Source organism: Maylandia zebra, linkage group LG15, assembly GCF_041146795.1.
Source record: "Maylandia zebra isolate NMK-2024a linkage group LG15, Mzebra_GT3a, whole genome shotgun sequence".
NCBI lineage: Eukaryota > Metazoa > Chordata > Actinopteri > Cichliformes > Cichlidae > Maylandia > Maylandia zebra.
This window is the reverse complement of record NC_135181.1, coordinates 23,495,798-23,508,591: the sequence shown is the minus strand read 5'-3', so window position 1 is coordinate 23,508,591 and position 12,794 is coordinate 23,495,798. Positions and strand designations below refer to the sequence as shown.

Genomic DNA, 12,794 nt, shown 5'->3' with positions numbered 1-12,794 from the left:
GGATGTAGTCCAGCTCAAGAAGTGTGTGTGTGTGTATGTGTGTGTGTGTTTGTGTGTGTATGTGTAAATGCATGAGTGTGTTTGTCTCCTACCTCCTTCGTCTGCCTCAGTGTCCTCAACGGAAGACATGGAGACTCCCAACTCCAGACACTTTTTCATATGAGCCTTAGACTTCATGTGCTTCGTCAGGTTTCCTGCAAAATGCGCACACACAAGCACAAACACCATTTAATGACCCTTCGACTAGTCTTACTGGAAACCACAGCTTGTTGGGCTGCATCAACACAAGACTGTAAAAGAAAGGATGAAATGGAAATAGAAGCGGATGAAAGAGTGAGACCGCAAGATTGCAATTTATAAATAATATATAATTTATAACAAATTTAATTTAATAACAAAATTACTCAACCTGTCTGGACTCTGCTTCAGTTGGCAGAATGTATAGAATCCAAAGATACGCATACTTTACATATGAATTTGAAAATCTATCCCGTGGATAATGGCTTTTTATTAAAGATCACATATCGGGTAGTCAGCATCTTTAACCTCTGATATGATGGAGGTTCCTGCTGACCACAGCTACAGAAAAACAGCCTTTCTGCATGTTTTATTCATTCATTTAACCACTTAGTGCTGCCCCTTAAGAGTTTTCCTACTAAAAGTCTGCCGTAAAAAGCTGCTAACACCTGGAAAAATGTTTACAAGGTTTACTGTGATGGTCAAGGAGAAAGTTTAGAAGATATTTATGGAGGTCTACAATATCCAGTGGTTACTGCAGTTATAAAATAAATCAAACCCCGGCCTTAATAAGTCACTGCATTACTTGCATACAGAGATAAACATAGTTCAGTCAGTAGCGCTGTAGTCAAAATAAGATTCATTTCCTCTCCACTAACTTATATTCGACACTATAAATGCAAAAGAAGCAAAACCCGATCAGAGCAGACATCAGCGACAACAGATACGAAAAAGCACCTAGGGCGGAGGCGGGTTGCAAGGACGGTTGCAGTTGCACAGTGACTGTAGCCAGGTTTGCTCATAGCATGCTGCAAAACACAATATAAAAGAAGCCCTACCTTTCGTCTTGAATGCAAAGTTGCAGAACTTGCAGACGTAGGGTCGGATGTCGGTGTGCGTTCGGATGTGTTTCTTCAGCATGCTGGGCTTCTTGCAGCGGATGCCACACTCTTCGCAGATGTATTTCCCTCGTCCACGACCACGGACGTAGACGTAGTCCTCATTGGATTTATAGCTGGAGGAAAGAAACAGTGCAGCGATTAGGTTTTTTACATTTTTGCAAAACAGGCACTTTGTTAACACAATAGCAGAAACAATTGTTAACAATGAAGCCATGAAAGTGAGTTTTACTTGTAATATCATAATTTTGTCCTGCCACAGTTGTTATTTATGCTTATGTATACAGTATAAAGATAAATAATGTACTGCTATAATATAACTGCCAGACAGCCCTCTACGGTTGGCTGTGATTCAGTTCACTTCATCACAATTTATTTTTCCCAGCGGGACAATTAAAGGCTGGTGAAACAGTAAACGGATACACACATACAGCACAATGCTAACACACACACAGAGGAAGACACCAATCCAGTTTTATATTAAAAAATATATGAAACATGTATTCCAATCTTCATTGGACACTCTATTCATGGTTATTGAAGATCTTTGTCCTTCACCACAAAGAGGTCAGAGGTCAAAGTCAGAGACACAGATGCTTGCTGACACAGAGGTTCTGGTTAAATAAGACTGAAATGAGGTTTCCTCTGCTCAGATGCATCATAGGGATCAGAGGCTGCAGTAACCATTCATTCATGTTTAAATCCCATCACCCCTGCTGGGATGGTTCATATAGTGCTATATTTTACACCTTGTCATATGTCACTCCGCGGAATTTTTAATTTCCATTTGCAGTCATTTCCAATTGCTTGCCTCAAAGCTGAGGTTAGTCCCATTCATTACCCAACCACTGCATGCCACCAATAACCCCTGGTGACACGATGGACACCAGAAGGACAATACACCCACACCCCTCAAAAAAATGCTCAGGAATGACTCAAGGCACTGATTTGGCCTGTACACTACCACAATCCCACAAGCTGAGCATTCGCTCGAATGATTCCAGTGAAAAACACAATCCACAGAGGTCCCAGTGACGTCTAACAGATCTGATGGGTCAGAGGTGTTCTGGCAGCTTAGGGGCACCAACATATTGTCAGGCATTATCAGTTTTACTCTGAGGAATACACCTGTACACATGTTCATCTGTCTTTTGCACAATCCCAAATCACACATTTGGCATAAACAAAGTCTTTTATTTTGAAAATAAATATTGCCACGCCTGTCTCTGCTCATCAGCTCTGCACATCTTGACGCAGCTTCTGTCAAAAATGGAGAGCGGAGAGCCGCTTCTGGGATGCTTTCGAAGCACGCTGTGAAGCAGCTGGTGGCGTATTCCACGGGGGTTATTGCCACAGCTGATCATCGTGTGTTTGTAGTAAGCTGCAACAGATTACTTTGTGTCTCACGATGATTACCATGATTAATGTAAGCAGAAAACAAGCCTGCTGTCTTTTATTATCCCTGTGAATTCTGTTGACCTGGTCGTAACCTCCATACAGATGCAACCTTTCTTTGTTTTAAGCTAAAACGGGAACCACTGGAGCGTTCCACTTCTGGCTTTGTTGTTCATCATCTTTTCTAAAAAAGAGATAACCACATTCCTTCAGCCAGTCCCACTTATTCTTTTACAAGATTTCTTTTTTTTAAGCATCGCTGTCAGTCGTGATTTTCTATCCCACATGAGTGAAAGAGTGGACACTTGGCAGTGGGATCAGTGCATGTCTGCCTGAGTCTGTCAGTCATGGAGGGAAGTTACCACCAACCACCAGTCAAATTCTGGTAAATTCTGTCTGTTTTTGCTCTGCCGCAGAAGCATCGCATTTAGTTCAGTTTTTTTGTACTAAAGAAAAAAACGAATAAATCCTTGTGGAGGAGTAGCAAAAGCTGCTGGAGGATTGTATAGTTTCCTGTTGTGTCTGCAGTGGCTGGAGAAGTGGATAATGTGTAGTTCAGGGCCTCATGTGTTAAAGGAGGTCAAATATCAGGTACATCAAACAATCCATCTGCAGCAGCGAGGGGAAATTTGTCTTTCAACTGCACCGCGGACTGGGAAATACCTCTGAGTGCTCGTCTGAGCCGAGACGTTTGCACAGCTGTGTCCAGTTACCAAAAATGAATTATGATGATTATTTCGTTTTATTCTATTTTATTCAGGGCACACGGTAAGATCATAAAAGCAGATTCACTTTCAAAACTTCTGAAACGTTCGACTGACGGCGAAACGTAAAGCCAGTAAAAGATCTGGTTCTTCGGCCAAAATTTGCACTTAATGGATTTCTGTCATAGAGAAAGATTTCACCTCAGGTTTCTTTCTTTTTTTTTAAGGTATAGTCTGTTTGTGTGCCTGTTTGTGTGAGTGTATGTGTGCATATGTTTGTCTTTCCTGTGCACTCTGTTTGTGTGCTTTCATCCACTTATTCCTCTTAAGTGTCCTTTGGGGACACCAGAGAATTACTTCACTGTCTGCTGCATTTAATAACTCCCCTCCCTGTATATATGTGTGTGTGTGTGTGTGTGTGTGTGTGTGTGTGTGTGTGTGTGTGTGTGTGTGTGTGTGTGTGTGTGAAAGCGAGAGAGAGAAGGGGTATATTTGAATGTTGTGTGTGTCTGCACCGTCTGTTCCATTTGGTAACCTTGGTCTTACTGGCTCTACTGTAGGCTATAAAACATTATGACACTGTGGGAATGTCTCTCTCTACAGGGGTTAGCTTTAACTCCCTCGTACAGGCTTTATTTGACCATTGAATGTACACTTGAAAAAAAATCCCTTAGTTTTCTATGTGGAAAATAAGCCAGATGTGAGTTTAATGACAACACAATAATAAACAAAACATTTTCTCTGCTTCGTCGCTAGATTTGAGTAACTTTCAGGAATATAAATAGAACATATAAACTTTGACTGCTCAGCAAAAGATGCCAGCCTTCTCAAATAGACGCAGACATGCAAGCCAATTTATGATATAAAGCCAGAGTAGATTAAAGATTTCATGTTTCTTTGCATACTTTGTGCTATAGATACATTTTCTTTAACCAAAAAAGTTTCATGTGGCCATATTAACCTATTTAGGAGCCTCAAGGTGCTGTGGGCCCCTTTTCATCCTCTGTAAATATATTCTACCTCCATACCAGGTTCCTGTAAATAGTGAGAATATATCTGCTGTACTGAAACATTCTTAATATGTCTCTTTACTCAGCTTTATTGTGAATCTATCTGAAAATATTCCGCCAACATGAGAACAATATAAAATAAAACAATTAAAAACAAGATGCAGTCCTCTCACAGTATCAGATGCTGGCGGTGTCTCACATACATGCACACACGCAAGCTAAGAATCCTTAATTGTTGGTGCAGCCATGGTGGTACTGGATGCTAAATGTCCATTTTTTATTCTTTTCCCCTTGGACGCCTGCTCAGGTTAACTCGTTCTTCCTTTCTGAACTGAGCGTTTACTCTTGTATTTCACGTCTGCTTCCTGCACCAAATGACAAGGTGTGCATCAGAAGTTAGTGAGGGTTAGCTTACCAGGGCTACCCTTGGAAAACCCCAGAGCCTATTATAATTCTTGTCAAATCGCGTGTTTATTGATATGTAGTGAGGTGTCAAAACATGTCATTAAGAGCACAGGGAGGGTCATCAGATGTCTTTCTGGGGGAAACAGCCCAAAGTTCTTACTAGAATAAAAGGAGCGTGACAGTCTTGAGCCAGAACACACACTCCCTTAAATGCGGTTCATCACGGCACAATTGCCAACGAGTATGTGTATCTTTGAGCCGCCACTTTGACTGAACAACAGTATCTGACACTCTGAGACTAAGAAGGAGACATATTTTATTCAATTTTTTAAAACACATTAGTTTGACATGGTTAGATTACCCCAGGCATAAACTTTAGTTAGTTTAGCTGGTGATAAATTTTGCACCTGCAACATCTGTTGTGCTGAAACAATACCTCATACGCTCATTTTTTGGGGAACTGATACATTTATTTGGGAAAATACTGAACACAAGGATGAAAAAGCTAAAGTACGGTTTTAACAACAGTTAAATATTTATGTTAAAAGGAGGGGCAACGTTTGCTGTAACAATGTGATTAAGCAGTTCATCTGCTTTGAGTCAAAACCAGAAGATAATTCTTAATGTTATGACTTCTGCCAAAGATTTTCTGCTTCTTTCTTTTTTGGCTTCTGCTTTTATTCATCAGCTGACTCGTGTTCACAAAGATGGATGCAAAGTCGCTTAAAAGAGCTTTCTTATCTCATGCAGAAAAAAAAAACTTTCTAAAGCTCTGGTCAATCTGAACTTTCATTTCCAACGTGTCCTGCGTTTTGTCATCGCTGTATGGTGGAAATCTTTTCAGTTGTGTGGGAGTAAACGAACTTTATGCAGTTCTAAAATGCTGGAAATGTTCTCTAAAAACAGAAATTGGCAAAAAAAAATGCACCGCTTTCAAAAAGGTGCTGCACATTGCAGTCATTTATTAGAACTGCAATCGCACATGAAGTCACAGACAAACAATCAACTTTGAAAAAAAATCTATAAATAATTTGGAATAAAGGCAAAAAACTCGTAAAAATTTTAAAACTAAAATAAAACATTGCGCCGAATACATGAAGTAATCTAATAGGATTTTTAAAAAAGCATTTCTCCTCTCAGCAACTAACAAAAGAAATAAATACTGAAGTTGTTGGTGTCAGAAAAACTGCGTGAAAAAGGCTTTAAAACACAACTAACGAGGGACAAATCCCACTTCACACCAGTCTATAAAACTCAGAGCAAGAATTATGAAAGTTGATGTCCAATTACAGCAATGCAGCCTGAGTCGTTAGCCCGTGATGGGTTTACCAGGCTCAGGCTCTTGGCCCGACTCTCGCAGGCACAAATTAAGCCCAAAGAATAGGCTGTAAAGGGATAAGTCTTCTTTTTTTAATACCTAAGAAGATTTTTCTGACTAATCATGATGAGGCAGATGTCTTTACAGTCCATACAGAGGTCACCAGTGCTCATTTTTATTGAATACTCAGCTGTTAGGATTAAGAAAAAGACAAAAGGCAGCTCAGTATTTTGAATCACGTACTTGTAACAAATCACTTTTCTGTATGCAAGTTTTATACCTTATTCCTGAGTTTCTAAGGGAAAAGCATTAATACAAATAATATCATAAAAGTGGTTATTAGTTAGTATATGCTTACATTTTAAGTAAAGCCTGACCTTTTCCTTTGACGATTTAATTTTGCATATCTTTAGGGTTTTATCTTTATCTGCTCTTTTCATTCACAGAAAAATAAACTGATTTTGACCATACAAGTTTTATCCCTGTAGTCTCTGAGGAAGTGCGAAACACACTACAGAATGATCTCTTTATGTGATCTATGATGCCACAGCAGAAACAGCATTTAAATGCTTTTAAAGGAGCAGCTGATCCCAACATCAAATATTTAAATGTTTGCTACCCTGTACATGATTTCTGTTCATGTTGAAGTGAGAAGGTTCACCAAGGAATTATTTTATTTCTGTACCTCTAGCAACTACCACCAGACAAACATATTGCTGTGATAATGAGAGGCTCCTCCTAGTGTGACAGGATGTAAACATTCGAGCATCTTCCTGAGCTGAGCTCTAAACGTTAGTTAGCCGCATGCTTTTATCTGTTAGAAAGAGGACACTTCCTACATGAAGATTTGTCCTTTTCTAGTCCACAATTTCTCCCAACAAGCTGATGCTGCATGAATGACATCAACTGGCATGGCTTCAAGTACACAAAAGAAAGAGAGAGTAGTTTTCTGGAGGTTTGACAAGTCATGTTTAGAGGCTGTCCCTGTCCCTTTTAATTGTGTATTTTTATTAGACATACCCGCCTTCGAAGATCTTGATGCGTGTCGGTTCAGCAGCAGGCTGTTTGACTGAGACCTCCTTCTCCACCTGCTCCTCCTTTGAACGATCCCATGAAACCACTCCTTTCATCTTCCTCCCAAAATGACTGACATCTACTGGCATCAGCTCTGGCTTCAGCTAAAGAAAAAAAAAAAAGGTAACATAAAGGGCAGATTAAGATTCTTGCGGTTGTGTTTCTCTGTAGTTGTGTCCATGCGTGCATAATTCAATATTTCTCTTGGCAATCTTTTATCCTTCTGATGACTGCAGCACATACCTGATCAAACCGCAGCTTCCAGGCTACAGAAGAGACCAGTTTTCCGGAGCTGGGTGGAGACATGGCTGCCGTTGTGTACATCAAATCAGTGTTCCTCTTCTGTTTGGACCGCAGCAGAGCCAGTGAAGCCTTGGTACTCAGGTTCAGAGGATTGGGATTGTATGAGCTGACACACCATGAACTGTAGACGGAGCTACGCAAAGCTGCCTGGGTGCTGTTGGGTTTGGTGTAGTTCAGGAAACACCAGCTGACTCTGCTCATCGTGCGTAAGCTAGGGAACTGGAAAAGCTGCTGGACATCCGCCACATCTGTGAGCAGCAGAGTCTGACCCGCTGCTCCAGGTAATCCTGGGCTTTGGTTGGCATCGAGCTGAACCAGCATGCTGACAGGCATTTTATTTGAAGTAGGTTGCTTCGTGCTGTCAGCGTCTTCTGCGTCGTTAGAGGAAACCATGGACTCTGGGCTGGAGCTCGGCTCTTGGGCTGAATCGTCCACGTCAAGCTCCTCTGGGGAGTCGCAGCCACCTGAAGCTGGAGAACGGTCTGTGACAATCTGGAGCGGAGGGGTGAAGCTCTGAGGCCGAGGGACGTCAGAGAGATGGGGGGCAGAGGAACGGACAGGAATGGCAATCTTGGTAGCAACTGGGAAGTCACTTAATGGAGGAGAAGAGGACATCCTTTCAGAATCATCCATGGAGCCTTCGCTCTTCAGACCTCTTCCTTGTCCCTTGTCAGGCTTGCTGCCACCTTCAGTTCCACTTAGCTCCACAGCACTCATCTCCTTGACAATCTGTCCATACATCCTCTCCTCCTTTACTCTTTTCTGTTGCTTAGTCTCGATGAAGAGCTCAAGTGAGCTGGTAGGAGAGAGCATGCGCTTGCCCCCTCCGATAGCAGACCCTGATGCATCTGTGGTGGATATGGTGCCTGATGTTAGTGATAGGGGGATCCCTGTGTTTAGACGTTGCTCTGGTAGTGAATCTGGACCCTTCCAGAGTGGGTGCCGCAGCACTGCACCATCCGTCTGCCCTAGGAAATGTGCTAAGTTGAAACCTCCTCCAACTCCTCCATGTGGCTTTGTGACACTCACAACACCAACCGGGGGAGACATGTTGCTGTTGTCAGTACTGCCTGGCCTGGCTGAACCCAAACCTTGTGCTCCACTACCATGAGAAGCTATCAGCTGGCTAACACTGGTGTACATAACACTACCAAACGATGGCACATGGGTTTGGATCCGTACAGGAACCAGCAAACCAGGCAAAGAGGCCTGTGAGCCCAGGTTCTGGGTAGCAAATATGGGTTGGATCTGTTGCAGAAGCATGGAGGAGGTGGTGGACAGCGAGGCTGACAGAGGAGAGCTGCGATTTGAAAAAGAAGCAGAGTAAATCTGAGAGGTTGGATTTTCTGATTTTCCATCATATGGCTGTTGATCGTGGACTTGTTGCAGGGAGTGGAGTGGCTGCTGTTTGTGAAGTGGGAGACCGGGTGACCTGATGTGGAGTTTTTGGAGTTGCAGTTGGGCCTGCTGGGTCTGCTGCTGTCTTGGTGTCTGTTCAGGCTCCTGATTCCAGAAGAGGCCTGGTTGTGGGAAAGAAAGGAAAGGAGGGCCACTCTGGTACTGCTGCATCATATCTTTACTCATGACCTCATGACCTGGATGCTCTCCCTCTGATGACGAGCTTTGGGCCTGCAAGCGATGCTGCTGGGACCTATAGAGGACAAAAACATTATCAATTTTGTTGAAGGCTACAGCAATTTCTGACATAGTACTTGCAGTAATAAATGTGACCCTAAATACAACCATAAAAATGTAATGCAATGATTTTCAAATAATGTAAAGCCTCTTAAGAGAAGTTACAACCAAAATAATAACATTTCAAATATTTATTTTACAGAAATGTGAGAAAAAACATTTTGTGGTCTAAACAATCAAAATCTTAAATCTCTTTTAAGAATTCTTTGGTGTTCTGTATTCAGGCTTTCTTATCACCACAAATTTAAAGGCCAGCATCCATGATACTACTTTCAACTTTAAATTCTATGCAATTCACTACATTCTGTTCTCATTGCGTTATTTTACACAGTTTCCCAGATGTTTTTGAAGCAGGGCTGTACTATTATTATTTTAGGTTATTTCTCTGTAAGTATATTTTGTCTGACCTGCTATAGAGAGGTTCCTCTGGAAGGCTGTCTTCGCTGACACTCTGTTGGAGAATATGCTGGTGGTGCTGTTGATGTTGGTGAGGTCCTATATCTGTGCATAAAATGCATACATTTGAAAAGAATACTCATTTTACAAAAGTAAGCTATAATAGCAGAATGCAATCCATGCACGGAAGGATGTGGGTAGTTTATTGAGTCGAGAAATTTTTCAATAAAAGTTTGGGAAAGTATGATGAATAAAGTATAAGACAAAAAAATGTATAGATAACATACTAAGATGAATGTAAAGCTTACCAGCACCAGTCCCAGTTCTCTTGGTTCTGCTGACTGCTTCGCTGCTGCTGTGAGGGGATCCTGCCGGACCAGGCCATCCACCATGCTCCAAACTCTCCTGTTTGATTGACGTTTCTGCGCCCCCTGGCTCCTGGGTAACTGCCTCTGGATAAACACTCAGTGAAGCCTGCCAAATGCAGAGAAGTGTGGAGGGAAAGTGGTTTAGCTTTAATAAAATTATATTTGGTTAGCTTGACTAAGGATACCATATAAACCTTAATATAGTGCATGATAACATTGTGATTGCATTGTATTGAGATGATAATGTCGGTATAGCATGGCATCATTAGGATGTCTTTGAATGAAGCTGATGGGGGTGCTAAAATACTAAATTATTTTGTAGTGCCTTCATCCTTAATAAGCTCCTAGTCCTCTTCTTCCATCTAGCTCAGAGTTTTTAAATGTTCAGTTGAAGAAGTTGCAAGGTTGTTTACTTTACTCCAGCTCTTTTATTCCATGCATTGTCACTGACAACTTCTGTGTTCTCTTTCTGAGGAATACAAATGGCACACGGCCAAATTAATCTAAATATAAGTTAATCGTTTATACACTACCTGTCTAACAAGATATCCACGCCGACGTTCCTTCATTGCAGAAGCACTGGAGTACAGTTCTCCCTGTCTTGAGGTTGACAAGCTTCCATAGTCAAAGGATTTACTGCGCATTTCAGGCAACTCCATAGGCAGCGTGCATGGTGCCTGTTCTGATGAAGACCTCCTCATTTCCCTCTGCTGGTGGTGGCTAGAATAACCACTACCTGGCACAGTCAGGAACTCTGATTGCTTTGGCCCACCACCAGATACTGAAGAATCATCCTTTACAGAAACAAAGAGACAAAGTTTCCACTTTGTTCAGGATGCAAACCCCTCAGTGAAGACCTTACTATAAAAGAGACGTAAATGCACTTGAAATTACTAAAAAAATGGGGTACCTGTTTTGTTGGTGAGACAGACTTGAGACCTTCATCTCTGTCAAATGACATGGAAAGGGAAGAGGAGTGGGACAAGTTACTCTCTTGACTGGGGCTACGAGAAAGGCTGGTGCAGGTCGATTCAAAGCTTGATTCTCCAGATGAGTGTTCCATGTCTGCTAGGCGGAGCCTCTTCTTCTTGGGTGGGAGCTTTTCTGATGGCATTTGGGATAGTGTGTCGCTTCTCTGTGGCAATTGAAACTCCTCGACATGCTGCTGCTTCTCCAGCTCCTTGGTCATTGGAGCTTCTGTGTCCTTATCAGGCTTGTCTGGCTCCTCTGTCACCCTGATTTCAGGAACCTGGATGTTTGGTTGTCTGACTAGTTTGGGTGGGATATGATAAGGCTGTCCAGGTGAGGCTGCAGCTGATGATGATGAAAGGGAGGCCAAGTCACTGTCACTTTGTGGCTGCTGCTCCATGCTCTCTGTCCTCAGAAGGGTGGATTCAGGACCTAGAGCATCTTCAAAGATCTCTGTGTCAGACTGCTCAGAGTACTGAGTACATGGAGCTTTATCTGAAGGCTGATATGCTGGCTGTTCAAAAGACTCTGACTTGTCGAAGGAATTTGGACGGCTGAGAGAGTTGGTGTGCTGGATAACTGATATGACATTCCCAGCTGTTTTTCTGCCCTCAGAGTCAGTAAATAGTGCAATGTCCTCGGAGCACATGCTGGCACAGGTGTCAAAGCTGTCAGACTGACTGTGTGCACTATGAAGGGAACCTTTACCTGTTGGGGTGGCTCTGGACCCATCAAAACTACCTTGTTTAAAGTCATAGTCCCCTATCATTTCCACTGAACCACTACAGCTACTGTCGCAGTGTCCAGGGCTGTCCTCATCATCCCCAACACTCTTTTCTTTCCTCCTTTTTCTTGTGGCTATTTCTGACATACTAACTTTAGTACCATAACTAAAGGCAACATGTTCTGGAACTCCTGGGCCGCGTTCACCAATCTTCATACCCAGAGACGAAGTTAAATTCTTAGGTAAGTGTCCAAAGCCCTCGGCCTCTCCTACGTGGGCTTCATTGGTTGAATTTTCAAATGCACTCTGTCTTGTGAGCCTACGATGGCCTGGCGGGTAAAACACATCATCTGTCACAACATTGTCAAAGGATTGGCTACCCCGTATCCCTTGGGGAACACTGAGGTTAGGAGGGGTGGAAGTTGGCATGGAGTTACTCCTAATAAGATGCCCAGAATCTGATGGAGGCTCTAGAAGTCCTGTACTGCTTTGACATGGCCCAGTTGGATACTGCTTTGGATCTTCTGAGATTCCTACATCTTCTCTAAAAGAGATGTGATCCTCAGCTATCTTCCCTATTTCCAGAATTGCACCAGGTTGCTTCAAGGTAGTCAAGCTAGTGGGGTCTGCCCCTGCCATGCCTACTGTTATAGAGTGTCTTGACCTGGAGCTTGGTCGGTAGTACCAAGTTCGACCGAACATAATCTCCTCGTACGTCTTGACGTTGGTATTTGGAGGGCTGATCTGCTGCTCTGCGCTCTCAGAGCGTGAAAAGTAGCCAGAGTCTGTGCTGCCTTTGCTGTGAGGACTGAGGAGGTTAAGTGACTGGGACATGGCAAGGTCAGTGTCCTGTCCTTTTTTGTCACTTAGCCTCAGGGCCAAACGTTGCTTGATTGTTGGGGAGTCATCCAGGGAACGTGCTCTTCCACCAGCCTTTGATGCTAACATGTGGTGTGACACTTTTATGTCATGAAAGGGGGGGCACTCCATCCCTGTGGAGGGGACTCCCCCAGGCTTGGGAACGATAAGAATAGGCACTTTCATAGATCCAATGGGTAGCTCTTCAGGTGAATCTGCATATGCTGGTTCGGCACCACCTTTATAGTGGGAAAAATGAAGATGATACAGATTACAACCATTCACAGTAAACAAAATACATGCAGAGTTTATATCACTGTAGCTGAACTGTGTAACAGCATTAATGTAAACCAATACGTTTTTATTTTGGATCATTGTGAACATACCCATAACAAATAGTATTTTAAGCATCAAAAGATGTTCATAGATATAAAGAACT

General features: G+C 42.6%; 1 protein-coding gene across 4 annotated transcripts in view; it reads right to left on the bottom strand.

The window, feature by feature from the left end:
• The window catches only part of hivep2a (HIVEP zinc finger 2a), a 121,301-nt gene that overhangs the window by 8,616 nt on the left and 99,891 nt on the right, over window positions 1-12,794 (bottom strand). For all 4 annotated transcript variants that reach the window (XM_004568443.6, XM_012923905.5, XM_076874158.1 and 1 more), the window contains 8 exons: window positions 10,715-12,594; window positions 10,338-10,598; window positions 9,745-9,910; window positions 9,448-9,541; window positions 7,286-8,996; window positions 6,989-7,146; window positions 1,077-1,252; window positions 93-194 (listed from right to left, as the gene is read on the bottom strand). In XM_004568443.6, the coding sequence (XP_004568500.2) occupies window positions 93-194; window positions 1,077-1,252; window positions 6,989-7,146; window positions 7,286-8,996; window positions 9,448-9,541; window positions 9,745-9,910; window positions 10,338-10,598; window positions 10,715-12,594 (4,548 nt within the window). The remainder of the gene's footprint in view (window positions 1-92; window positions 195-1,076; window positions 1,253-6,988; window positions 7,147-7,285; window positions 8,997-9,447; window positions 9,542-9,744; window positions 9,911-10,337; window positions 10,599-10,714; window positions 12,595-12,794) is intronic.